The sequence below is a fragment of the Scophthalmus maximus genome, chromosome 17 (genome assembly GCF_022379125.1).
Source record: "Scophthalmus maximus strain ysfricsl-2021 chromosome 17, ASM2237912v1, whole genome shotgun sequence".
In the NCBI taxonomy this organism is placed as follows: Eukaryota; Metazoa; Chordata; class Actinopteri; order Pleuronectiformes; family Scophthalmidae; genus Scophthalmus; species Scophthalmus maximus.
The window spans coordinates 4,032,450-4,059,703 of NC_061531.1; the positions used below are offsets into that span (position 1 = coordinate 4,032,450).

Sequence of the window (27,254 nt, forward strand, 5' to 3'; positions counted from 1 at the left end):
GGGGGCAGGGTTAATGAGCTATGCTGCAGCCAGTCACCAGGGGGCGATAAATGTGTTTTGGCTTCACTTTTGGGTTGCTGTCATGTCACGTCAATGTTTGCAGTTAGCCTATTGATGCTAACACAGGCTATGTAGCAATAGCATACATACATATAGCACCTTCTAGATAGGTACTGCTGTGTAAATACACACAGACTTTATGACTCTAATCTTCTTGTAATAGCACAATGGCTGCCATTGATTTAAAGTCTGACTAATATTATTGTTTAATGGAACTGCAAGATGAATTTTAAAATAAAACTGATACATTATTATTCATAATGTATAGTATGAACTGTGCTATACAATTTCCAGATCCCGTATACATTTTTTAGAACAATCAAAAGTTGAAAACAAATTCATATCTGAGAGCTTTAAATTATTACGAAAGTTAGTAATGATGATCAATTATTTGTATTTTTAAACATCCCTATGTACGTTTTTTTTCTTCAAATTTGCCTTTTAATATTCTTTCATTCATTTAAGTTGTCAGTGATACAGATTGGGACCATGTGGTGTCTGGTGGTACCTCCGACTTCGTCTGTCGTCGCAGCCAATCACGTGTGGAACTTTGCTGTAGTACAAAAAAAAAAAAAGGGGGTGGGGGGCCAGAGGCTCACCGAGGAGGGAGAGGCTGGGACCGAGGGAGGAGAGGGACCCGGATGCTGATGCTGCCCGACGAAGAGAGGGGAAGAAAGAGAGACGTAACGGGCCACTTCTGATAACCTGCGAGATTAGATCACGAAGCCCAGGCCATCCATTCCAACAACAACACAAATAATAATAACTGACGCCTTCCCTTTTGTAATCTTTTTTTTTTTTTTTTTTTTTGCGCCCATGCTACAGACTGAGGGAGGGGATGCGGTGATATCACGCTCCGCGGCCAGCCAGGGACGGAGAGGAGGAGAGACGGGGAGGAGCAGAGGGAGGAGAGACAGAGAGGAGCAGAGGGAGGAGAGGCGGGGAGTCGGCTGCCACCGAGCCAGCTGAGGATGCTTGTCGTTTCCAGGAGCGGGATTTAGTCGCCGGGCCGCGCGCTCGACTCTCCTCCGGCGCACCGAGCGCACCTCGCCCCCCCCCCCCCCCCCCCGCCGCCGCCGCCGCTGTCCCGCGTCCGGTCCGCCCGTCGCGGCTGCTCGCCACGCTCTTGATGCTCTCCCCCCTCTTCCTCTGTTTCCTGATGCAGGGCCGGGCGGGGGGCGAGCCAAAGTGTGCACCGGATATTGGAAAACCCATTCTTCTGGCTGATGCTGTCACGATAATAGGTCGCCATCCGGACACCGCCGCGTCCGCGCGGAGAGCCAGGTCCTGACCGAGCGAGGCCCGGCCCGAGGCGGGACACGGAGGGGGATGCTGGAGCCCGGGAGACTTGTGAAAACATTTCCCGGACGGCAGCAGTAGCGAGGAGGAGGAGGAGGAGGAGGGGGGGGAGGAGGAGGAGGAGGAGGAGGGGGTCTCCCTGATATCGATCAGAGAATGGATTCAATCAGGGCATTCTGACTTGGGATATTTGAGACTCCTGCTTTTTTCTTTTCTTTTTTTTGGGGTTTGTACAGGAATCAATCCGTGGCAAATGTAGCCTTCCTGTCCGGCTCTGGCTGAGATCTGTCCTCTCCTGCTTCACTTTCTTTTTTCTTCTCCAGCTGCATAGAAGCCGTGCGAGATCACTCAGCGTTGAACCACTGTTATTTATAGCAGGGGTGGGCTGGATGTGACTATTCATCCAATTGTGGACAAAAACCTCGCACGCCCCTTTTTCTCTCTTTCCCTGGTCTTTTCCACCGGCCCTTTTAAACGATGCTGCTGTGAGTCCCGGGACACACTTTACTCCGCAGGCCTCATTGCCTCTCCCGGCGCGGCAGCTGACCGCATGACAAACAAGTGCATGGGAGTAGCCTGCAGGGCCCGGCGTTAGATCACGACCACGCCAGCCCCCCCCCCCCCGCCGCCGTGCAGCCGCCTGTGATGTGCGTTAGGGCATTACGCACGGAGCAGGACCGAGCCCTATCTTGATCCGCCTCGCCTCGGCAACAGAAGCGCATCCCGGCACGGGAGGGGAGAAGGATGAGCAGCAAGGAGCTGACGGTGGGCCCGTCCAGCCAGTACGTGGGGCCCTACCGGCTGGAGAAGACCCTCGGGAAGGGGCAGACAGGTAGGGGACCCCCCCCCCTTATGGGATTTACCTTTTCCGAGTCCCGCAGCGGGGCAAGAGGAGAAGAGGCCCGCGAGTTGCATCAGCTGACTTCAGGGGTGTTAACACCCCTGTTCACAATCAATTAAAAAAAAAAAAAATCCCCCATTATATTCTGAGCTCATGGTTTAATCCTAATGCTCATTGTGTGTCCTCTTATCTTCTATGGTTTTACAATGCTACAAATCTGCTTAAAGAGACCCCCAGAAATCCACCGCAATGTGTCAAACACACCACAGTAGGCCTCTCAAGAAACACGACTTGAATAGACCAGTCTTGTCTGTGACAATGTCAGCAAAAGCCTTTTGAATTATGTATGACATCCCCTCCTTCCAGTTTTCACACTGCATGATGATTTCTGATATTCAAACATTTGCTCCCCCCCCCCCCCCCCCCCCCCCCACTCCCTCTCTCTCTCCCTCTCTCTCCCTGACTCCTCAGGACTGGTGAAGTTGGGTGTCCACTGTATAACGGGACAGAAGGTGGCCATAAAGATTGTGAACAGAGAGAAGCTCTCCGAATCGGTCCTAATGAAGGTACACAGCATGTGTGTGGGGTTCGCCTGTCCGCCTGCAGTATGCGTGTGCTGCAACAGCGGCGGCTCCAGAGCATCACATCGTGTCGGCTCGCGCCGTCCAGCCCCCCAGAAATAGAAGTCGTTATTTTCGCGTCAAGAAGAGAGCCCCGGCGTCCGTGGTGTTGTACAGCTCGGAGCTGAGCCCGGGTGTGTGGGCACTGCTCCTGTATACCGAACAATAGGAATGATTTCAGTCTGCTAATTAAGCCCCCTGATGAAAGCTACAGCAGCTGAAACACGCCGACTGAAGGAAAAAAAAAGAATCAACATTTGAAGCAGCTTGCATGTCGGCGGTGTCGCTAAAAGTGCCCGATCACCTGATGGTATTGTGCAGTCTGCCTTTTTAAAAAAATACAGCGAGGTGAGCGGGGGGGAAGTTCTGGACGCGAGAGAGGGCATCGCGTGTTTTACCACGTCACGCATGTATCTCAGCATCTTAGTGACAATGATTTTGTCTAGTCTTATATAAACCTGGACGTATAGAATCCGAAAGAGGCTCAGGCTTCTGGCACGAGGGGCATTAACCAGCAATGACATTTTTGCATGTGTTTTTTTTTTCTTTTCTTTCCTCGGCCAGGTGAGAGCTAATGGTGACAAGATCATGAAAGTGAACCTTCATGCCCGACGCAGGCCGCTGGTACCCAGTGCTCTGGTTTATACAGTACTGCTCATCTGTATCACTTTGGAAAGTTGCCCATTTCCCCGCCAGTAGGCCGACCGCACTGCTGGGCTGCTGTCCACCAGCTTGCACATAAGGAGCTGAAGCAGCCCCTTTAACGTTGGCGCTCCAAATGTGGCCTCGTGTCTTTGGCTTCCTGCTGCCAAAACATCGGACCACACATATATATTAGCATATCTTAATATTTCAAACAGATAGCGTCTGGCTGTCCTAACTTTTAACCTGCATTAGCTTATGTTTAGGGTTCCAAGAAGCTGTAACCAGACCATTGGTATAATGTCACCTTTCAAATTTAATATAAGGAACTTAGCAAACTCTGCAAAAAGTTGCCTATTTATACATCAAGCAGATGCAGAGCATTCATTTGGATTTCTGACCATCCAGAGAAATTAGAGTCTAAAATCCATCCTCATCTTTTAGCTATGTTTTGGTCTCAACCAGCTCCCGAAAACCCTTTATCTGGTCTTTAAATGCTCCACTATGTCCAACAGCTGGTCACTAACATGCATGATAAGCAGTGGGTTCATCAGAGATTCGCTGAAACTGTAAAAGTTGTGAGCGGTAAAACTAAAAAGAAGCTAAAGCCTGCACAAGGCTATCTAGTTCATTTTTTTCTATAAAAGATTTGATTGGTGCAACTTTACTTTCAAGTCGCTAAAGGGCCTGAAGCAGCAAACTGTGGTACATGACCTGCAGTTAAAGGCGCAGGAAGCGATTTTTGGAGAACGACTGTTTGTTGTCGATTTTCTTCAGTCTGCACTGGTCGGCGCTCGAACCTGCGGCCTTGGGTACGAGAGACAGACGCGCTAACCGCGAGGCCAAAAAACCCTGAGTCATGGCGTCTGTAGCTAGCACGCCTCCCCATGTGACTGGGAGGGATGCAGTTACAAACTGCACAGTGATGTGCGTCGGGGTCCGAAGCATTATTTTTTTCAAGGTTTCTTTTAATTTACAGAAATCGCCGAAAAACAGATTTATTTTTATTTGGCGCGCACACAGAACCGACAGCTGGCAAACCGTTAGGAAACATTCGCTGATTTTAACCAACAGCGTATTGGATTTAAATGGCCTACTGCCCCTTTAAACTTTTGTTGTTGCACTCAAACGTGTCTCGTCCCTTCAGTTAGTACTATTAGGACTTCTGCTCCACATTCATCTTGATGCTTGCTTACTCATCTTGTTTCCCTTCCTGCTCTTTCTCAACATTTCCCATTTGCATCATTTTTAACCTCCCTCCTCCTCCTCTTTACCTTTCTGCACATCTCTCCCTCCCTGCCTCTGTCTGTCCAGGTGGAGAGAGAAATAGCTATTCTTAAACTAATAGAGCACCCTCATGTTCTGAAGCTGCACGATGTCTATGAGAATAACAAATACCTGTGAGTATCTCTTTATCTTTCTCGTTTCCGCTGACTTGTTTTTTTTTCCCCAGTCTCCTCTCTGCCTCTGGATCTCTGCCAGAGCAGAAACAACCTTGAATCGTAAAGGGAAGATGTCTCTGTGAGACCAAACTGAGATAAATAAGCATATGACAACGATGCACCAGGTTGTGAGCGTGTGTTTCAGTGTGGATGAGTCTGCATGTACAGACAGTGACTTATGAGCATGATCTGTTACCAGCGGTCCTTCCTCTCACCTGTCATCATCTGTCTGACCTCTCTGCTCCCCGGTCTCCAGGTACCTGGTGCTGGAGCATGTGTCCGGCGGAGAGTTATTCGACTACCTGGTGAAGAAGGGCAGGCTGACCCCCAAAGAGGCCAGGAAGTTCTTCAGACAAATCATCTCCGCCCTTGACTTCTGCCACAACCACTCCATATGGTCCGTCAGAAAGCTATAGGAAAGCCTTTCGTCCCCTCTCAGGGGTCACAGGGCAGCTGTACTTAAGTTCCATTGATAGAAGTACTAGATAGTCTTGCCTTTACGTTTTTCGCCGTGAATATTAGTGTTCAAGTAACAGCAACTAATAGACATCTGATAAGTGACAGTGGGTCCCAGCACTGATGAACTGCTTTACTATGGGGTCAAAATCCAACGAGGTTGGGAACCACTGGTTCAAAATTTCATAGTGCATCATATTTTTATGAGCTAATCATATTTATCTCGCTTTCAAATGTTTTTATCCAAGCTTATTGACAGGAATGTACATTTAAAACCTGTATAACACTGGCGTACAGTATCGTTTTCAACATGCTCTTTTGATGTGAAAATAAGAACATAGATAATAGAAACAGAATATGAACTAAGGGAGCTTATCATATTCCTGAGTAACTAGTAACTAGTTACTAGAGGTGTCCAATAAATGTACAGACTAAAAGTTCAATATTTCCCTCTGAAATGCAGTGGAGTTGAAGTATAGAGTTTGAAAATGCGTGGAAGAAAGTACCTCGAAATTGTATTTAAGTACAACTTGAGTAAACGTACGTGTGTGTGTGTGTGTGTGTGTGTGTGTGTGTGTGTGTGCGTGCGCGTGTGTGTGCGTGTGCGTGTGCAGTCACAGAGACCTGAAGCCGGAGAATCTTCTCCTGGATGAGAAGAACAACATCAGGATAGCCGACTTCGGCATGGCCTCGCTGCAGGTCGGGGACAGCCTGCTGGAAACCAGCTGTGGGTCAGTATGAGGTTCAGTGGGTAGATACAAATCCCCCCAACGCCCCGTTTGGGCCACTTTTTACGCAACTGATTATGAAGTAGACACTTTGAAACAGATAACCCTTTATCGTTGTGTTTATTTGTGTAATAATGTCCCTCTTCTTTCTTTAAAGGTCCCCTCATTATGCTTGCCCAGAGGTCATAAGGGTAAGTTACCTCCCTTTCAGTGTGTGTCACTGTGTGTGTGTGTGTGTGTGTGTGTGTGTGTGTGTGTGTGTGTGTGTGTGTGTGGGCCTTCCTAATGCCACCCTGCCCTTGCGTTCCTCTATCAGGGGGAGAAGTACGACGGTCGAAGGGCAGATGTTTGGAGCTGTGGAGTCATCCTCTTTGCTCTTCTTGTGGTAAGAACACCCTTTTTTTTTAACCATTTCTTCCTCCAGTGTCTGTTTATTCTATATTCCTTATTATTCATCTCTAATCACCCTTTGATTCCCATGATTCGTCCCATGTACAACATTATTCACATTGACTTCATTTACCTTTTGTGGGCCACACTTTTTTTTCTCCCGATTGACAGCTGGTTGTTGTAGCGTGTCCCAAATTGAAGTGGAATGGGATGACTTATTCCTTTAACTGCTGAATGTTGACTGACAAAGCATACTATGTGTTCGCCTCCATTTCCATTTCTCGTCCTTTTTCAACCTCTTCCTCGATGGGCCTCTCCCGTCTCCTCCCACCCCCTTCCCAGGGTGCCTTGCCCTTCGACCACGACAACCTGCGGCAGCTTCTCGAGAAAGTGAAGAGCGGAGTGTTCCACATGCCCCACTTTATACCTCCTGACTGCCAAGCTTTGCTCAAGGGCATGATAGAAGTCAACCCTGACAAGAGACTCACGGTGAGGAGGGGAAGATCGCGGGGGAGGAGGGAGAGTTTTTTACACAAAGCATCACTTTAAAATAAGCTTATAGGGATGTATGTATGTATGTTTCCATCCTTTTTGTTCTTTAATTAACCCTCATCCCTGTGAAAACCTGCCCGAGAGTGATATGATGATGCAATGCAATACAAGTAGGTTTGAAATTTCAAAAGTTTATCATTATCCAGAAGCATAATTGTAGAATCAATGAGCAGAGTCTTCTGTCTGGAGGCAAAATCATTGCACGGTGACTCATTCCGTCAAAGCTGATGGGATCACACATTTCTACAATTGAAGCTGTCAAAACATTGCAGTGCACTGATGAGAAATTGCATTACGAGTGTACAATCATCAAGGACATTGGCAGAAAATGGATCGGTCAAAATCAATGTCCACCAAAAATCTTAGTAGTTGACGATGTTGTTTCATCCCATGTCACTCTCTGGGAGAAGAAGAGAGGAGGTGTGACACAGTCAACATGACTCAGCAAGTCAAACAGGATACTCATGCCTATTGACTGAAGGTTTATTTATTTTGGTGTATACCTCTCAGGGGATCTGCAGCTAAGACAAACATATCAGATCATTTGCAAATCCCCAGCTTATGTCCAGTCTTAGCGTCGCTGCCCAGAGGCCTGTACCCGAAGATCAAGCTTCGGATCTCTACAAATGTTGAAGCGGCGTGAAGCAGCATGGGGCTGCAGTGAAAGCGCTAATCAGCGCTGTATATGAAAGCGGACGAAGTTGACGGGTCCGGAAAGTGACGCCAATGTGGAAATGTCTGAAGCCCGTTTTTCTCAGGAATCACCAGCAGAGGGCGACTCAGTGGTTTTTAAAAAAGCGGCATGTCTTCTTCAATACAGCATGATGTTCATTTTTGTGAATTACGGTCTCATTTAGAGTAAAATATACGGTAGAGCGGCCATGGATGCAGCGCGATTGACAGCTGGTGCCATCCAATGGTTGCAGGGACGAGCTCTCAGTCAGGCTCCACCCCCTGCTCCTCCAAATATGGCAACGTCTGGTTTCAAAAAACCAACATGGCGCTGTCCAAAATGCTAAACTTGAGGCTTCCAAACGTTTTTCATAGTGCTGACCTCTTGTAAGCACTGCCTCCAGACAATGACAGGTCTATTTTCATTTTTATCTGTTCAAAATCAAGTGCAAATTGTTTCATAAATTGTAAAGAATTCTAAGAGGTACATTTGGTGCCATTAATATTGAAAACTGCAAAGTTGGACAGTAGTGGATTTAAAGATGGGTCGAATCAGTCCGTCGCTGCCGCTCACATGGCACCACATCAGTTTCTACAGCACATGAAGCACAACACAGACATTTAAGAGGGAGGAAGGAAAGGAAATGAAAAGCGCCAGCCCCAGGCTTTGTTCCAAAATGTGACAGAAATGAACCCTGACACATCCACAGAGGGTGAATGGGAAGGACATCTCTTCCTTCTCACCTAAATGCCAACTTTCCAAAGTGAAAGAAAGGCTTGAAAAGAGACGGAGGGGAGGGGGGGAGGGGGCTGAGTGAATGAATAAATGAACGACTGAGTGAAAAGGACCGCTGGAAGAAATTCCACTGCACTCAGCTTTATAAAGGCAAGCCGGGCCAAAGCAGGCGTTTAGGGGTAGAAATGAACTCGCGGTCATGAGGCAGAAAGACGGAGAGAGCCGCGATCATGTGGTCGGCCCGGTGCTGGGAAGCAAAGACGAGAACGGAAGAAGAAGCCCGGTCAGTGAGTCGGCCGGGCTAAAACAGAGCAGATTTAATCAGAGCTGCGGGTTTGTGTGACGAGCTGTTGATTAATGGAGCCTGAAAGCAGGTCAGACCGTCTCTATCCGTCTCTGCCTTGTCTGCGAGTTCCCCCCAACGGAAACCAAACCCGCCGCGCACAGAGACGGAGATCGAGCCGGCGTGTTTGTACTGAGCGAGCACAACGTCAGGGAAATGAGCCCAGACATCTTCGGTTTTGCCCCATTTTCATGGCGTCCACATCGGTTAGGAAACGGGAACGTCCCATAAACGAAGTGTTCGCAGCATTTTTTTCCACAGGCTTGCAGACGTGCAGCTGCTCCGTTACTCCACCCACAAGAGACACTGTGCGGTACTGACGTGAAGTGTGACCTTTGACCTCAGTCCCCTGAAGCACGTGTTACTTTCCAGCTAAACTGAACTTTCCATACGGAAAAATACTGGTCTGGAGTCAGGACTGTTTTTTTTTTCTTCATCTGTACAGTAAATACTTGATTCTTATGTGTCATTGAATTGGTTGTTAAAAAAAAAATAAAGGAAAAAAAAGTGGATAGATATGTTTTAATATCTATCAACGCATTAATAATGGCTTATTTTTTGTCATTTACAGCTAGAAGCAATACAGAAACACGCCTGGTATCAGTAAGTTCCACATTTTTTCTCTTACCTATTTGTCGCCCTGTTCCTTTCTTCACCCAAACCCACCCCACCAACTTGTTATATACAAGGCTGCTGTCACACTCATACTGTAGCTATGTCATCCATTATCGTTTGACCAATATTGTAACATACAATATGCTCCACCGCACACTGTACATATAGCATGCTGTGATATAGAATGAAAAGGTGAGGTCAATACTGTGAGTGGTTGTTTTACGTGTTCTGTTCACTCCAGGCATGAAAGTGGAAGTAGAGAAAACAGAAAGTAGGCCCAAGATGTGGATTGTGCAAAGAAAGGTTCAGATTAGCCCTTGACTTGTCTCATTTTCAAATGTTTAAAGTTGGTTTCGGCAGCAGCAATAGATACAATACACATAAGTGAGACAATTCATACATCACTGTAAGCACTGCATTCCAAATTGTAGAAGTACACAAAATTACAAGCTTTGCAATTTCCCTCCCAAAAATTCTTATCTTATTATGCTTAAATGATATGTTCTGGATAGACTAAGACAATCATTCAATGTCAAACCTTCCTTCCTCTGCTGGGAATTTCACTTTTACTTCTTCCTCGGTGTAATGTACGACCTGCTGTAAACTCCTGGGTATGCCCCTGACGTTTCTAATTGCACTAACTTGCGCTAACTCCACACACCGATGCTTTCCGTGTCAGGAGTGGCCGCAACGAGCCCTGCCCCGAGCAGCCGCCGCCTCGCCGGGTGTGTGTGAAGAGGATCCAGTCCTTAACGGAGCTGGACCCCGACGTGCTGGAAAGCATGTACTCCCTGGGGTGCTTCAGAGACCGGGTCAAGCTCACGCAGGACCTTACAAGTGAGGAGTGAGTAAATACACCCAATCAAACAATTTTTCTGCTTTCCAACGTTGAAAAGGCATGTCTGCTGCTATACATGGCAATAAGAATTCAAAAATCCATCTCGCAGTTTTATAAATCTGACCGGTTTCCAGATCTTTGAGCATGTGTCTCAGTTGTGCCTACTGACCCTCACATAAACAGAACGCAGCAGGTCAAGTCTATCAGTATCGGAAATTTAAGATTGGCAGATACCCAAGCAAATCGTGAGCTGTTTTCCGTAAAGCAGAAATTTAAAATTGGCTATTTTTTTGGTCTCGTGATGCGCCCCCATAATTTAAGATAAAATACCATTCAAAAATATCCGTCTACGAAGATGCAGGCCCAACTGGACAGAGGCAATCGAACCGTGCGTATCACCGAGGCAGACGGAAAAGCTGCTACAGAACGGTCAGAGCCACAGAACGAGCCGCCAAGGTCAGGTTGCAGGTCAGGTCGCTAATTCGATTGTCGGCTGCAGCGCATTGAACATGAAACAAATGGCACTTGGGTCCGGTTAGTACTCAGAATTACTGCTAACACCGGGTCGGTCCATGGCTTACCTCGACGGCGCACGGTGGTTCACTCTCTGCAGCAGGATAAACCAGACCTTTCCTTCTCATTTAAATAGTACAAAATTATAAGTAATATTTGAACAGAAAAAGAATAAATGTATATTTAGACTCTTATGGTATTTACACCTGGTACTGAAACCGGTATTGTGTGACGGGTTTACAATCAGATAGTGCTCGACCATATTTAAGTACAGGTGTAAAAGGCACCTAAGATTGGATTGGCGGATTGAGATACGATCGGCTACACCACTTCCGGAGAGGGTCAGGGGAACATTTTTGGTCGACATAGGTTGAGCTGCGCCTAAGACCAGAGACGTAATCTTTTTTTTATTTGTTCTGTGTGCGAGTCCTCCTCTCCTTCACAGGGACAAACTGTGACCGACGCTGAACACAAGTGTAAACGTGGACACTTATAATACCAGGTGTAAACGTAATCAGGTTAAAATCATATCTGGACACAGTATGGTTATGAAATGCATTGTAATGCCAGGTGTAGGTGTAAATGAAAATGTCAGAGCTGGTTAAATCTATTGAAGCATGTTTAGATTGTGCCACAGTTATGTTAGTTAACAATATCAATGGATGCTCTGCAACTTTGAATAACTCGAAACAACACCAAGTTTGGGGAGTCTCGTTCATCCTATTTGGAAGAGTTTTGTCATTTCTATTTACTTCATGACCTGACCAGCGAGCACAATGTTTGCCAGTGTTCACGCTCGGACCCTTCTCTGTGTTCCCCTGCGTCTCTTTCTGCAGGGAGAACCAGGAGAAGATGATCTACTACCTCCTGTTGGACAGGAAGGAGCGATACCCCAGCTGTGAGGACGAGGATCTGCCGCCCAGAAACGACCTTGGTGAGGCCAATTGTCCTTTTAACCCCCCCTCCGTTTCTTTTTAATCATAGAAAATTTCCCCCCAAAATACATTTGACCCTTTATGGAACTTTTTAAAAATGTTACAATTTTTTCCATTGTCTTTTATTATCATTTGCCTCCTCAAAGATCCACCTAGGAAGCGCGTGGACTCCCCCATGTTGACGCGTCATGGCCGCTGTCGTCCGGAGAGGAAGAGCCTGGAAGTCCTCAGTGTCACAGAACAGGGGTCTCCCACCCCACCTCGCAGGGCCCTGGACACCAATGCACACAGCCAGAGGTGTGTGCCAAAACCTGTGGATCGTGACAATTGTTTGAATGATTGAAATCGTTGGCAGGAGTCTAATTGACAGCCCGAGTACACACGGGAATAATAATCTTGACCTCAAGATTGTAAAACCACCAATGTGTATTTGGATTGTTGCCTCTGGAATTCGCCTTTCATCTCATTGTCGCTTGGTGTCGTCTTCCAAAGGTCTCGTTCGGTCAGCGGAGCGTCCACGGGCCTGTCCTCCAGCCCCCTCAACAGTCCCAAGGTGAGAACTTTGCCCTCCTCTGGTCCAACCTGCCGTGTTCAACCGTATTTCACACCCAGCTCGGAGCTTTACCTTTACCTTTATTTAATTCTCCCATGTATTTAATGTGATCATGGATACTTGAGTGACAGTGATGGTTAAGAGTTTGTGGCCTCTGACCTTGCTACATGTGTCCATAACCCCAGTTTAAAAAAAAAAAAAAGTTAAATCTGTTCTCTGAAAATTAGTTTCATTTCTTGACGTTACACTGCTACAACAGCAAATACCAGCTTACCTGTCTTTAACAATGGGACCCATTTTAATCTCGTAGATTCTGTCGCAGGCTTTAAAATGTGCTTTGAACAGCCACACTATTGCGCTGAATGACACGATCCTTCATTATGATGAATATGGTCGCTGTGGTTTATTTTAGGTCAAACCCATGTGCCCATGTACAACATGCGCCATGTAGAATAATGTGTATTCGTCCACAGCTGGAAATTGTCCCATACAAATGAAGCATTCATTGCTTTAATGATAATTGATTAAAAAAAAAACGCAGTGACCCGCTTTTGTTACAAATCGCTATGCCTTGAAAGTCAGACGGTATTCAGAGACTTTCCAACATACTGTACTTATGTTTTGAGCCCTAACTTGTTGCCAATAAGAAAATACAGCTCCAGCTTTATCATTTACCTTGCGATAATTTCATTATAATAAGGGTTTGTTGTGTTTGTTGTGTTTGCAGTGTGGTGTATTGTGTGCCTGTATTTCCAGTATACTGTACATACTTTGTAGATTGATGTGTGTTTCATCTGCAACTTCAGTATGTAAATATGGGGTTTGGCCATCAAAAACACGAAACCAAATTTCCTCATATAATCTTCTTTCTCCAAAAACTTTGGGCTCAGACTGTCACTGCGAGTCATGCCTCTCAATCATTCTCTCACATTGTCAGCCATGCACATTCTCATTTCATGGACACGCCATGCTGCCTCCAACAAAAGTCTGTGCACACATGCTGACACGGATCGGTACAATGAAGGGGACCAAAACACACAAGCATAACCCGAGACCCCAAATTCATATTCCATGTGGTACATGCGATCAAGGCTTGTTGAGGAATGGTGTCCATGAATCATTATTCATGATCATTACTTTCTGTCCATCTCTCTTTCCTTCCCTCTCCCCATATCTCTCCTGTCTGTCCATCAGAGCCCGGTCTTCACTTTCAACCAATCAGAAGTCACCTCCACTTCCTCCTCCAAAGACCCCAAACCAGGAAGTGCCACCGCCTCTCGGCCTACCCGCCCGCCGCCTGACCCCAAAACACAGACCCTGCCCACAAAGGGCCAAGCCGACCGGCCCCAGCTCCACTCCATGAAGTCGCTCCCTCTTCAGACGCCGCGCTCCCCTTCCCCGTCCCCGTCCCCGCTCCTCTCTCCCATCCCGCGCTTCTTCAACTTCCCCTCTCCATCTGTCTTCAAGTCCAAGAACTCCCAGTCGGCCTCTAACTCCTCTGCCACGCCTCCTCCTGTCTCGCAGGTCACGCCGCAGGGCTCGCCGCTGCCCACTCCGCTGGGCACGCCCGTGCACCAAATTCAACACCCTTCGTCCACCACCCCTCCCTCCTCTTCCTCGTCGTCCTCTTCTTCCAGAGCCGACGGGGCCGGCGGGGCCTCGCTGTCGCTGACGCCGCCCTCCAGCCCGGGCGGCAGTGGCGGGCTGGCCGCCTCGAGCTCCGGCCACTGGAGAACAAGGCTCAACTCGTTCAAAAACAACCTGCTGGGCTCGCCTCGCTTCCATCGGCGCAAAATGCAAGGTGATTGAAACCAAGCTAATGATGGTTATTAATTCAGTAATATCACATCCTGCGGAGTAGTTTTGCAGCTGTGTGATGAAGCAAAATGTGTCTCCACACTGTAACTGTGAACGTGAACAATTTAAACATTATTCTACTTTACCTACTTTGCATTTGTATCCAGGATAAACTCCATCTTTACTACGGAGCTGACATAGGTCCCAGCCCGTATCGTGCACTGAAAAACACATTATACGCTCATAGTAGAATAACGTTTGAAATGAGTTTAATGCCCCGCAAAAAAATGAGAAAGAAATTAGAAGAAATGTCTTGTCAGACAGAAAGCAGCCATCTAATCATTTACTCGGATTGCAATGCTTGCGGTGTGTCTGTTTTGAGTAATGTCTATTTCCGTAATAAATTCGTAGTTAGGGTAATGAAATCAGGTCCTGTCATCAAGATTTACGGCCCTTTTCCTTTTTTTCTTCCCTCTCCTCTCTCTCTCTCACTGACTCTGTTTTTTTTCTAGTCCCCACATCAGAGGACATGTCCAGTCTGACTCCAGAGTCCAGTCCAGAGTAAGCACACGCGTCTCGGTTTGATACGCTGTATTTAGGTTGGTTGTGTCATGTTCGTTTGACGGAGCGGTCTCGCCGCAAAGGCCAATCGAGATCCGCAACAGAGAGTTCAACCACTGTCTCCAGGCTTTGAGGATGGAACCTTCACCGTCGACTTGGCATCGGCTTTCGTTTTACTTTTAATTTGGTCGGCGACCGGCCGGTTTCATTTTCACGATCCTGCAAACCGCCTCTTTGGCTTTTTTTTTTCAAAACATAGGATACTTCCTCTCCCAAAACTTTTTCCCAGGAATTAGTAGAGACCAACACAAGTTCAAGGAGAGTGAACACGTGGCTAACATTCGTCATGTGGCGAGGATTGCTAACGTTGCTTCATGTCCGGTGGATGTGTAATAAGGCAACCGTTTTGTGGGCCTCAGTAATTTCCTCATAGCTCTGCAATATTCGAAATCAAATGAATTCAAGTTGGTGTAATGTTTAACCTCAATGTAGCACGGCGTTAGTTCGCCGCAGCACTGGCTTCTTCTGCAAAAATCGCACCTGACACACTGTTTTTTTTCTTTTTCGCAGGCTGGCCAAGAAGTCCTGGTTCGGTAACTTCATCAGCCTGGAGAAAGAAGAGCAGATCTTTGTTATGATTAGAGACAAGCCGCTCAGCTCCATCAAGGCGGACATCGTCCATGCCTTTCTCTCTGTGAGTACGATCAGCCACGACCTCACTTTCCGTTCATGACATTAAAGGCGCGGCCTCCTTTTACCTGAGCGTCACCCTTTGTCCCTTTGCCCCGGCAGATCCCGTCCCTCAGCCACAGTGTTGTGTCTCAGAACAGCTTCCGGGCGGAGTACAAGTCCTCCGGCGGCCCCTCTGTCTTCCAGAAGCCCGTCAAGTTCCAAGTATAGCTTTGCTTCTTCCTTCTTCATCTTTTTCCACCTTTGAAAGTTTAGGGTCGACTGCATGTGAATGTGAAAATGCTTCTTCTTTTTTTTTGCCGGTCGTGTTCCCCCCGTAGGTGGACATCGCTTTCTCGGAGGGGGAGAGGGAGCGAGAGAGGGAGCGAGCGGAGAGGGAAGGAAGACGAGAGATGGGCATCTACAGCGTCACCTTCACGCTAGTAACAGGTAGGGGAGTAGGTTTCACAGCGAGATGGAGGCATGGAGAGATGAATAGAAATAAATGGGTGTTACGGGAGGGGCCATGCTTTTGCTTTTTTTTAAAGTACAAACTCCAAATTTTGTGTATTAACAATAAACTTGAAAAATAGCAGCTCTAGTTGTGACTGCAAGTATAAATAGTTGTCTGTCTGTATATATAAGTTCTGTGATTATCTGTGAGACTTTCCCTACTTCCTCTGGCCTAATTAACCTGGGATATAGGTTAGAAACCTTGCACCGAATAAGAGGGTATCGACCTAATTCATGCCCCAGGATATCTTCCATACAAGATATGTGCAATGGGACTGAATCCGGGCACGTGTTTTTGTCATCTTTGTAAATGCCCAATGGACAATTTTTGGTGATGTGAAATGTTAATTTGCTATAGATTTAGTAAATTTCTCACCATAAATTATACTAACTATTACCCCCAAATGGATTTCTATATTTTCTATACCTTAGTGTCAAAGGGATCTGTTTTTAAAGTGTCTATAATCAATATTTTTCATAATATAAGATACATCTTGCAGTGGACGTGAAAGGGATCACTCATTATTCATTATCACCTGACTCTTCAGGTTTCCTCAGCTCTCTGGAATGTTTTCTCTGGAGTCTTTCCGCTCACTGTTTCTGGCTTTCAGCGCCATAACGTCACCGTTTTGTGCAGTTTTTTTCAAATGAAACAGCACCCAAACAGCAGACAGAGTTAGTTAGCTGGTGAACAAACAGTAGATGCACACAGAACACACATATTTTTTATGTTGGTGGAGAGATCAATGACAGAGCGAAAGGGAATATACAATTCAGGAGGTGGCCAGAAACGTAGCTTGTCCACACTGCCCCCAAGTGTAAAATAAAAGGTATTGCAGGTTTAAAATGATGCCTGAATGTGAGGCAAATTCATGCTTGTTGATGTTTCAGTGTGAACTTTTCTGTTTAAAAGGTTTAGTTTGATTTTCACAGTTCGAGTCTTTAAAAAACTCAAACAAATATTGATCCTCTGTCTTCCTAGGTCCCAGTCGCAGATTCAAAAGGGTGGTGGAAACCATTCAGGCCCAGCTCCTGAGCACTCATGATCAGCCTTCTGTGCAGGCACTGGCTGGTGAGTAACACACACTGATACGTGCTACAAGCAACCGGTGGCTAGTTGTTTTTACGTCTTCTCCTCCTGCCTTTTGCCCCTCTGCCGCGCAGATGAGAAGAACGGGCAGCTCTCCCGCCAGCCCAGCACGCCGACGCGTCAGAACTCTCGCCGCTCCGAGAGCGGATCCGACCGGGAGCGGGCGGCGGACGCGGGAAGCGGGAGCGGGAGCGGGAGCGGGAGCAACAGTAGCACCGTCTTACAAAGGCGAGAGTCAGGGAAAGACAAGAACAGACTCCTCTCGTCGTCCAATGGGACGCAGTCTCATCCCTGAGAAGAATGTTGCGGAAGAGAGGCCCTTTCTCTCTTCCTTCCCTCTGTCCTTCCCACATTGTTTCCTTTCCCGTTTCCTTACTTTTTTGCCTTTTGCTTCCTGCCATTACCCCCTAGCAGTGGGTTGGAGGTGGGGGGGAGGAGTTTTTCCCTTGAAGCTGATCTATGGATATGACGGAATTTCCCCACAAATGGCTGATTTTAGCAGAAATGTATGTTTGTGGGGGTGGCGGAGACGGGTGGAGCTGATCTCTAGTCAGCCTTCAGGGGCGTCCTCGCCCCAGAGCGACGGGTCTAAAGACTGGATGTCCCAAAAAAAAAGCCCACCTCAACAGTGAAATACAGGAAAAGCTCACAGCTAAGCGGAAAACACGCCGTTCGCCCACTCCGACGAACCGAGAAAGCACATTGCCTTCCCACCGACCGATCACATGCAGCAAGTGGTTCATATCCAACGGGAGACCTCGCGTCAGTCAGTCGAAATGGTGAAGGGGACAAAGAGCCTCGAGGCATGTTCGTTAATCATTTCCTGACCAGCCAAGCGTCACCTGGATCACGGAGTCTCCTCAACACCACGATGAGTCGCATGGCGAGAAACCTGCTCTCCTCTCTTCTACTTCAATTTCCAATCGAAGACAAACATGTGTTCTCAAAAAGTCTTTCGGAAAAAGGGAACAGGAATTTACCGAATGGCCGCCGAAGTGGATTTTCTCTACAGGGACCTTACAGAGCTGTGTCCGACCAACCAAGGGAGTCTGAGAGCAGAGAAAGAGCAACAAAGCAATGATGAGAAAAGGATCTGATGTGGTCCACGTACTGTAATGTAGCCGCAAAGCTAGGTGAAAATCAAAAAAACCCCAACAACAACAAAAGAACAAACACCCCCAGACACCTTTTCCTTGAGTGTATGAGAAACATGAAGTCCCACAATTTAATTTCTGAATAACACTGATAAAGCTATGATACCGTGTTGCCTTTAACGGAGGAGAAAAAAAGTGGATAGCTAGTTAGATTTTAGTACCATTTTGCGGACACTAGTCACACACACACAGGTAGACTGTTTCACAAGTGAACGCTCCCGCTGGCAGAAAAGAGACGAGGAGTAGATTAGACACAGAGGATGGCGAGACACAGGTTTCCATTTGGTGGCGAAATGGAAATGGGAAAAAAAAGCACATTTTCCTCTTGAGCTAGTGTAGAGATGACAATGAAAGTCTAGTTTTGTTAAAGGATAGGTTGTGATTTAGTTTGTCCCAATGCAAAGTTGATAGGCCATATGCGCACTGCAAGAGTTCACTGTTCGCTGCGCTTCTTCCCACGCGCTGGCGGTGAGGAAATACCTTCCGAGAGCAACTACGCTGAAAAAGACAAGAGGCCTCGATCCACGGTTCCCCGCTGTGCATTGTAATTGTCCGGCTGAAGCTGATGTGAGGCTTCATCCGAGTCCGAGTCAGACTAACTAATGTTCTCTAAGCCCCCGCCCCTATACATGGGCTGTCCAATCACAGCTTAGTGGGGCGCAATGCTCGAAATGTGGCCTTTGAGTTGAGTGTTAGGGAGCTGACGGTAGCCTAATGAGTTGGAAGTCGGGGGAAAAAGTGACGTCCGCTGTCCGAAATGAGCGTCCTCCCCTTTGACTTTCGTCTGTCTCAAATTGAGTGACTGATTTCAAAAAAATAACAAGTGAAAAATGGATCCGTGTCATGGCAGAGGACACGCACACAGGCACCGGCACAGTAATGAGTACGATTTCTGTCTCGCATCACAACCAGGAGGCGGACGAAAAGGTTTTTTGCTCCTCGCTGACTTGTGGATTGTAGTTCCATTCTAAAATATGCAGGCCGATATACGGGCCGAGCGACGTCATCATCTCGTGGGGAGGTCAGCAGGAACGCTGGTGCTTATACAAGAAACACGTCTCTGCTGCCGATGAGGCACAAGACTCATGTTGGCCCTCATTTTAAGTTTGGCTCAACAAGAATGCATTGTCGGACAGTTTAAAAAAACAAACATTTACCCTTATGATATAATGATATAATCATGGAAGGTATCACCTCAGAGCCGCCAGTGAGAGGATGAAGGATCACCGTGACCGATGGCACTTTCAGTGTTCATATCAGCGTGTGAATACTGTATTGCGAGTCCCTTGGGGGGGGGGGAGAAAAATCGACCCTTTGACTAGGAGGAAAATTGAAATCCATAGAGTTAATATACCTTAACATTCTGAAACAAAGCAGCTGGTCAAACAGGACAGCCGATTGTTTAAAGTATTTAGACCCACGCCGAAACCCCTTTCAATGAGACTTTTTGGTTTGCCAGAAGATGCAGAACGACGCGGCTCTCACCTCAGCCCCGTCAGGACCCCGGCCCTCTCTGCCTGTGAACGAGCTGGACGGAGGCCCGAGAGGAACAAATGGGAAAATACACAGACGAGACAGAGAAAAAGACTTGGGTGTCTTCTGTCATAAGAATTCTGCACACATGCCTGGAGGGGGTGGGCGCGGTGGGGGAGGAAAATTCAAGCCACACCTAAAAAAATGTACAATTCACGTGTTTAGCCTTATATTTTCCGTTCCTTTTTTCTTCTGTCCCCGGTCCTTGTGTGTTTTGTTTTGTTTGTTTCCGTGCGCGCCCCCAGCAACAGCAACAACAAAAAAGGACGCGAATGTCAGAGAAACTTTCCTGAAATTGTTGCGAGAAGAGTGTAAACATATTTTTGTTCCATATATTCAATTGAAAGTGTATTTATTAATTTATGTATTTATCTATTTATTTATTTTTCCGCGTACTTGCTTAGAGTGTGATTTATTTCCCATGAATTGAACAGCAGGGCGAGACAGGGAAATGTCACCTTCGAGGTGTCTAATACTGCAGGGCTCACCGGCTTTCCCTGAGGAAAACTAATCCCTCTCCCTTTTCTTTTTTAAACATTCCAAAAAATAAAAAGGCCAACCAGCAGGCCCAAGCCTTCGCTGTCCTATGTACGAACCTCGCACAAGCTGTAGGCTTTTTCGGTCTTGGTTCAGAATGTTTAATGATTCACGGGCAGTGACTGAAAACACAAGAGCACTTTTCTTGTCGCTTCCATTCCCCGTGAAACATCCTGTATTTGAATTAACGCCGGCCAACACCCGACTGAAACCGTGACACATTCCTGATAGGACTCGCGATGGTGCTTTCGCCTAACGGGTGAAAAGCAACGCTCACTTGCAGTTTCATCTGCCAGCGCCCCGTGCAAAGCTGGGGACTGCGGCGAGGACTTGCGGTTGCACTTGCAGGAGGGACTCGACGTCCAAATTGAAGACATTTCACAATATCTTGCCTGATGTGTCGCACCCGCGGACGAGTTTTGTGGAAACGTTTTTAGTCTGCCCTTGTTGACAGTTTTGTTCTTTTTCGGTGGCGCAGAACATGTGCGGTCTGTGTTTTGTTTTAACGCAAGATGTACATGTATTTTCTTTTCCCCTCTCATGTAATCGGAGCCTTTGTTTCCCCATTCCAGTGCTCTACGGAGGGCCCCCTTCAGATGAGTCCAGCAATGACATGCACACTTCAGAAAAGGCCAGAGGTCAGGGAGCTCCAGAGTTACACACATGACACGCGGAAGAGCGTGCTAATGTCGCGGTCCTCTTCTATCTTTTTGACACAAGGTCAGAGTCAACTCCGCCCACAGCAACTCTCACAAAGGAATGATTTGGTTAAAGGACAGAGAAAAGGGAAGAACATAGAAGAAGAAGAAACAAGGCTGCTCCAGAGTTTGGTTCTACTCGGAGCAAACTCAAAAGACACAACAGGGGCCTCGGCACATTGGTGGCTGAGACGCTGCCTGCTCGCTTAACTCTCTTATTGAAAGAAATCTCACCCCTCCCGCCCGCCATTCCTCCTTTACTCCCCCATCCACTTCGCATTTGCTACTTGCCCATTCGTCCTCTTTGTATCTCTTGAATCCTGCTCCATGGCCACCCCTTGTCTCTCCCAACTGCACATATCTCACCCCCTTATATAATCAACACCCCCCTCCCCCTTGTATACATTTTATACACCGTATACTTCAATGCAAATGCTGTATACATTTGTATACACTGTATGCCTGTCTCTGTCTCCATTGTATGCCATTCATATCTATGTAGCCTTCACTATCTTTTATCGACATTGTAGCCACCGTACCAGTCTTACTTCTCATCATTATCGCTCATTGTCCCTCTGCAGAGAGAGTTGTACGACTATAATCTCTTGTCTCCTGCCCATGTTCCCCCTCCACCCGAGCCCCCGCCACACCGCATCCATTGGCCTGCCGCTTCATCTTGTGACCCTCCACTCCACACAATGGAGAGGGTTTTCTTTTTTCACCCCGGAGAAATTTCGCGATGTCAGAAAAAAAAAAACTTGACGGAGGAGGGGGAGGAGCTGCGTGGGGGAGGGGGAGTCGAGAAAACGTTCGAACACAGTAAATGATGACAACAACGACAAAGAGAAATGTCTGTAGTATAATTACAAAAAAGGAAAAGTGCACTATTATGACAACGATTATTATTGCCTGTGAGAAAAATACTGACCAATAAACAACAATGGAAATATATACATGGGTGTTTGTCGTCTTTGAGGATGTCACTAATTGTTTTTAACTGGGAATGATCGCAAAATCACCGTTATAGTTCACTGTCATTCAGGCAATATCTTTGCCAAATAGTGGTGTGCTTGGGCTGCAACAAATGTCCAGGCAGTTGGTACGCGTCAAGGTATCATCCTCATGAATACCAGGACCGAAGGTTTCCCAGCACTAACATATCCCCAGAGGGTCATGCTGCGTCCACCAGCTTGCCTTTTCCCCACCGTGCTGCCACCTCTTCACCTGGAAAACAATATACATGCCACCCAGCCGTCCACATGATGTAAAAGGAAATGTGTGTCATCGGGCCAGGTCAACCGTCTTCCGTCTTGCGCCATGGTCCAGTTCTGCAGTCCCGACACACATGTGCATCAGTGTATTCGCTGGAGGGGTCAACATGGGCACTCTACGCAGCGACAAAAACCAGCGTGCAGAAATGTATGCTGCAGAAGCTTGTCTGTAATATTAGGAACCACATGGGCCTGCCTTCTCTCCCCGCCCACATCAGCGAACCTTGGGTTCCCATGAGAGTGTCACCACTTCCCCTGTTGTACTTCCGTAGACCACTTCTTGTTTGTACTAACCACCGCGTACAAGAAACACCCCAGAGGACCTGCTGTTTTGGAGAGGTTCGGACTCAATTATCAAGCCAACACAATTTAGCCCATGTCAAATTTGCTTTTCCTGCTTCCAACACATCAACTTCAAGCACGGACTCTTCACATGCTGCATAATTTATACCTGTCCAAGACAGGTGCCTTCGTACCTTTTTTAAAATGAGCTAATGGGTTATGGATATTGCCGGTCATTGGTTTTGATATTGTGTCTAATTGGTAAATATGTATATTCACTGTATATATGGATTCCTGCCTCAGTGACTCGATATGACCCCGTTCAGGCATGGCCTCTGCACAGTAGGTGAGAGTTTATATATTTGTTGGAGGTATGCAGTAAAATGCACAATAAAAAAACACTGTCCATTTATCTTTCATAATTTTTCCATGCACCGCGGGTCACTCATTGGCTATGTTTTTAAACCACAGATATATGTAGATGTTGTAAACTAAAAACGTGTCCTATTATGTCAGAGGTGGGCCGGTCTCCTCGCGTGTGACGTAATGCAAAGCGTCTTGCAAGGAGGAAAAATGGAAAGAGCTCTCACTCTGACCCCAAACACGATAACACCACCCCATCTTTCTTACTTTACTTTATATCTGCTTGTATGGTTGTTGGACTTTGATTTATTTACATTCATTTTAATAAGTATCCAATACTTCCCGCAGGCAACTGTTTGCTTTGTCTTGTATTGCACGGTCTTCGTGATGTTAATAAAGTTGCTATAAAAAAATATAGGCAGGATTTACTCCAAAGACTTTTCGTACTAATTACTTAACCGGTTTGTCTTATATCTTATCATATGTAATCTGGCCTCTACGGCATACACGCCAAAGTCAACGCCTACATTTACACAATCTCAGCTCGGGCTCCTGGTTTTCTCAAATGAATGTAGGAGTGCCCCATCTTCTCGCAGTCAACCCATCTCTGCTCGCTGGTACAGGAACTTGATCCCCCTGCTGGCAGCCAGAGGGGGAACAGTCGCGTTCGCTGGCTGCGCTGTGTGGCAGACTCTGGAAGAACAGGGAGGGGTTCGGACCGACACACGGTTCTGTGTCTGCACTCTCGCCGAGGAAAACTCCTCGAACCGACGCTCCAGGTAAACTTTGAACTGCTGCTGAATCTGCTTTCATCGATGCGCGCCCGCGAGGGATCTGTCTCCGGTGTGATGGACGCACGCCGCTCTCCTCGTTTTTGTTCGACTCTCCGTGCGTCGCGCGGCGCTGGCGACGGTGCCGAGCATGAATGGACCACTGTGTCGAATAGCAGCGGTTGTTCTTTTACAATAGGCTGCGGAGTTCTTTCGCACAAGTGGTGTGTGTGTGTGTGTGTGTGTGTGTGTGTGTGTGTGTGTGTGTGTGTGTGTGTGTGTGTGTGTGTGTGTGTGTGTGTGTGTGTGTGTGTGTGTGTGTGTGTGTGTGTCTCTTTGGCAGTCCCCGTCCACCCGCATAGGGGCGACGCGGACTACATCGATGTACAGTAGCGATGGAGAGCAGCGTGGTTACGACAAGCAGGATGTATTTGTCTTTCGTCGAGCAACTGGTTTGGACTCGGGTCACATTCCTACCGACAACTTCCCCCAGAGTAGACTACACGAGCGAAAGTACGGCACAGACGTACAAGGAAAACTATTTCTATTAAGTCTGACATACTTGTCGGGGGCGTGTAGTGATTTCAACGTTTGTTGGTGGACGTTGTGTAAACAGTATTTTCCACAGCGGACATTTTGACTTGTCACGTCAGGAGACGCCCAGGTGTTCCCGATAATGGCTCTAATGAGCCCCGCCGATTAAATGGGATTATTTACACCTGTGCTTTTCCCTCCTATCACTGGTCCTAATTAGTTTCCTCCACATTCCTCTAGCTCGTGCCTGCGTGCGTGCGCGCGCGCGCCGTCTCTTCCCGCCGGCGTCGTGACCGCGCTCTCGGGCTCTCTCGATGAGCTCGGCAGCATTGCTTTTATTTCTGCTCCAGCAGGTAAAACCTGCTCTCCTGCTCCTTTTCTTCAAGCACAAATTGTGTAGCTCTAATTGAAACATTGCCTACTGACCTCAGCCAACTTTTCAAATGTGTTGCAGCTGAGTCAACCCCCCACCCCCCTTTTTTATCCTTGAACTATGGCTGCTTTAATTAATGTTACAGTTTTTCTTTTAATGTGTAGCAGACATAATATGTATGTTTTTAAATTGGTGATCCTGTCGCTATCTTCAGAATAGCAGGAAGTAACTTTCAACAACTGGGGTTTTAAAATCCCTTTAGGTACCTTTTTATTGTAAAAATAAATAAATGCTCAATTCTGACCAAAATATTGACTGTATGCAAAAGAATTGACTTAATTTATGAGAAAATGACTCTACGTCTCACTTGATGTATAACAGCAGTAAACATTTTCCTCAGGAGTTTATGGTCTCAAGCTGTGATTGACAGCTGGTCCGTCAAACCGGGGCATAGTTGCAGATGTAGGTGGGCGTGCAGTAGACAAGCTCTCAGTCAGACCAAACCCCAATTCTATGTCAGTTTTTAAAAAAACCTACATGGCGCTGGTCAAAACGCAAAACCCAAGGCTTCAAAATGGCAGCTCACAAACCAACGGGTGACGTCACGCTGGGCTGCTACTTGGGTGAGAGGCACACACTGTTTTATAACCAGAGGAAAAAAGCCCTAGTATTTAGATCAGAACCATGGCTGCAGTGTTTACCATAAACAAACTTGACCTCCCCTACCCAGGAGTGTGCACGAGACCGGGCCGTGCACAGAATCCCCTTGGTAACGGGAGATAAAAAAAAAGGAAGTTGTTTTCATTACTTCACGATGACATACTTGTCGTGGTAAGAATCAGTTTAGTTTAGTGTAGCTTTTGGGTGAACAGTGGAATTGTGAGAGTGGTTTGCACCAATGCTAATCATTTGGAGGCCGTCGGAAGCGCGCGCGCACACACAAATAGTCTGTCAGTAGCTTAAGTAACTGTACAGCAACTGTGCGCTGCTCAACATGCCCACACTCCTCCCACCTTCATTCTCTCCATCTCATTCACAAACGGTGACATAGCTGTTGGAAGTGAGAACTATGCAGCAATCAGTTGCATGGCTGGGCAGAGAGAAGGAGCAGAGATGACAGAGGTCTGCATGTGCGCACGCGCACTGGCAAAAGACCTCATAGGGATTATGTTGACCTGCTTTCTATCGGTTGTGTCACTGTTACCATATAGGTGTCATGTCATGATCCACTATACACCAGAGGCCAGCTGTACATACTGTACATTACAGTGCCTTTTAATAGTGAAGGACCTCGGAGCACCGCTCCTCGCTCCCTCTCTCACTCAGTCAACAACAGGAGAAACTTGACATATTTGTTTGAGTTGTCGTAAAAAAAAAGAGCAGCAAAGCGAATACTACGGGTTTCAGCTGTCCATGTGTCTACATCATGAAGTGGTTGCACAGGAAGTGAAGGTTTTGTGTAGTCACACTCTTTTACTGTCTGCAGCTTAAGGCTTGGTGCAGAATGTTTCAAAGCTCAGATATATTGAACAAACATTCTAGTCAGTGCAAGTATGCAACGGTATATACACGCAAGCCTTAAAAATCATTGAATTAATTTTTCTTCTAAAACCTGTTGCCAGTATTTGAAAGCCTAAATTCAATTTAAAATACATTTTCTTTTCCCAGCCACAGGCAGTAATGTATTTGATTTTGTATGTGACAGTGGACTGTTGTTGTGGAAACACTTTCAAAGTGGATTGTGTGAGAAGGGGTGTATTCCAGGAAGCAGGTTAAAAAACCTCTGAACCTAACCCTGAACTCTGAGTTGATCTACTCTAAGATCTGAAACTCTTGAGTTTTCGGTTCCAGAACAGCTGATCTGAGTTAGTTAGATCAACTCAGAGTATGTTCACTCTGAGTTACGCCCGTGGCCGACCACTATAAAAAGTCATCATCAATGGAGTTCTGATACCACGATCAAAAAAACAGGTCCTCCTACGTCACGTCAGTAGAGTTGGACATCCGACTTTGTGTTTATGGAGAAAATGTGCACATTCTGAGAAAGAGGAGCAGCGCAGCTGATAAGACAGTTGGCGTGGGAGCTGATTACTGCCCAAACCAATGTGTAAGACTGAATGATAGTCAATTGATTTAAAACATTCTTATATTTTCTCCACCAAATTCTTGTATAATTGTATAATGGTAAGTGATGCTGTCCGGTGAGAAGGAGAAAATAACGAGAAAATAACGTGGCTGCAGCTGAAAATGAATTATAAGAACATAGTGCAGATAGGTAAGGCATATGGTTTTAATCAGGTTCCACATGTTAAACAAAGAAAACATCAGTGGCTATTTCAACTTGTTGTACAGGAAACTCCCGTTGCAAAGAATTAGCTCTGTTTGGAAAGCATGTCCGCGATATTATAATGCTGGAAATAAGGCCGTAGAATATAGTTCAGATGTGATATATTGTGAGAGAAACGGTAAAGTTCTACTAAGTAGTCGTCCGGGAATGAAAGCATCTATACAGGGTCTGAACAACCTCTCCCGACGTGAGGCTACTGGATTAATTCTGCTTCCATATCGATCGGGTTGACGAGGAAAGGATACCTAACATTTTGACAACTAGATCGATAGAGTTAATAAGAAACTGCTTTTCACACCAGTGAGCAGATTCAGTTACCACGGTAATAAACTCATGCTCTCATTATGGCCAAGTGTTAGTTTTCGTCACAATTTAATGGGTTCTTCAAACAATTTCAAAGAAATTTGTAGTGGTTTTAAAGAATTCCTGCTGACTGACTGACAGAATGGTAATAAAAACATAAGCTACATTGCAGAGTTAATTATTATAATTCAATGCTGGAAAGTAATGATATGATACTTCAAGAC

The 27,254-nt window shown here is 46.5% G+C and overlaps 2 protein-coding genes across 6 annotated transcripts in view; both read left to right on the forward strand.

Annotated features, from left to right (window-relative positions):
- The first annotated feature begins 687 nt into the window (after positions 1-687).
- On the forward strand, positions 688-21,738 carry brsk1b (BR serine/threonine kinase 1b). Of its 5 annotated transcripts, none has more exons than XM_047328306.1 (20): positions 688-2,191; positions 2,672-2,766; positions 4,777-4,862; positions 5,161-5,301; positions 5,975-6,091; positions 6,246-6,279; positions 6,405-6,473; positions 6,821-6,967; positions 9,353-9,384; positions 10,076-10,240; positions 11,584-11,681; positions 11,829-11,979; positions 12,175-12,235; positions 13,430-14,036; positions 14,545-14,593; positions 15,164-15,287; positions 15,386-15,487; positions 15,604-15,712; positions 16,758-16,847; positions 16,940-21,738. In XM_047328306.1, the coding sequence occupies exons 1-20, from the start codon at positions 2,104-2,106 to the stop codon at positions 17,158-17,160; spliced, it is 2,586 nt and encodes an 861-aa protein (XP_047184262.1). In that variant the 5' UTR covers positions 688-2,103; the 3' UTR covers positions 17,161-21,738. The 5 variants fall into 5 exon arrangements, with proteins under 5 accessions (XP_047184262.1, XP_047184263.1, XP_047184264.1 ...); XM_047328307.1 differs by having other exon boundaries at positions 20,662-21,738; XM_047328308.1 differs by having other exon boundaries at positions 13,760-14,036.
- Positions 21,739-23,324: 1,586 nt separating this feature from the next.
- cpt1a2b (carnitine palmitoyltransferase 1A2b) overlaps positions 23,325-27,254 on the forward strand; it is a 40,929-nt gene continuing 36,999 nt past the window's right edge. The window contains exon 1 of the mRNA XM_035614266.2: positions 23,325-23,482. The gene's annotated coding sequence lies outside the window, so the exon portion shown is untranslated. The remainder of the gene's footprint in view (positions 23,483-27,254) is intronic.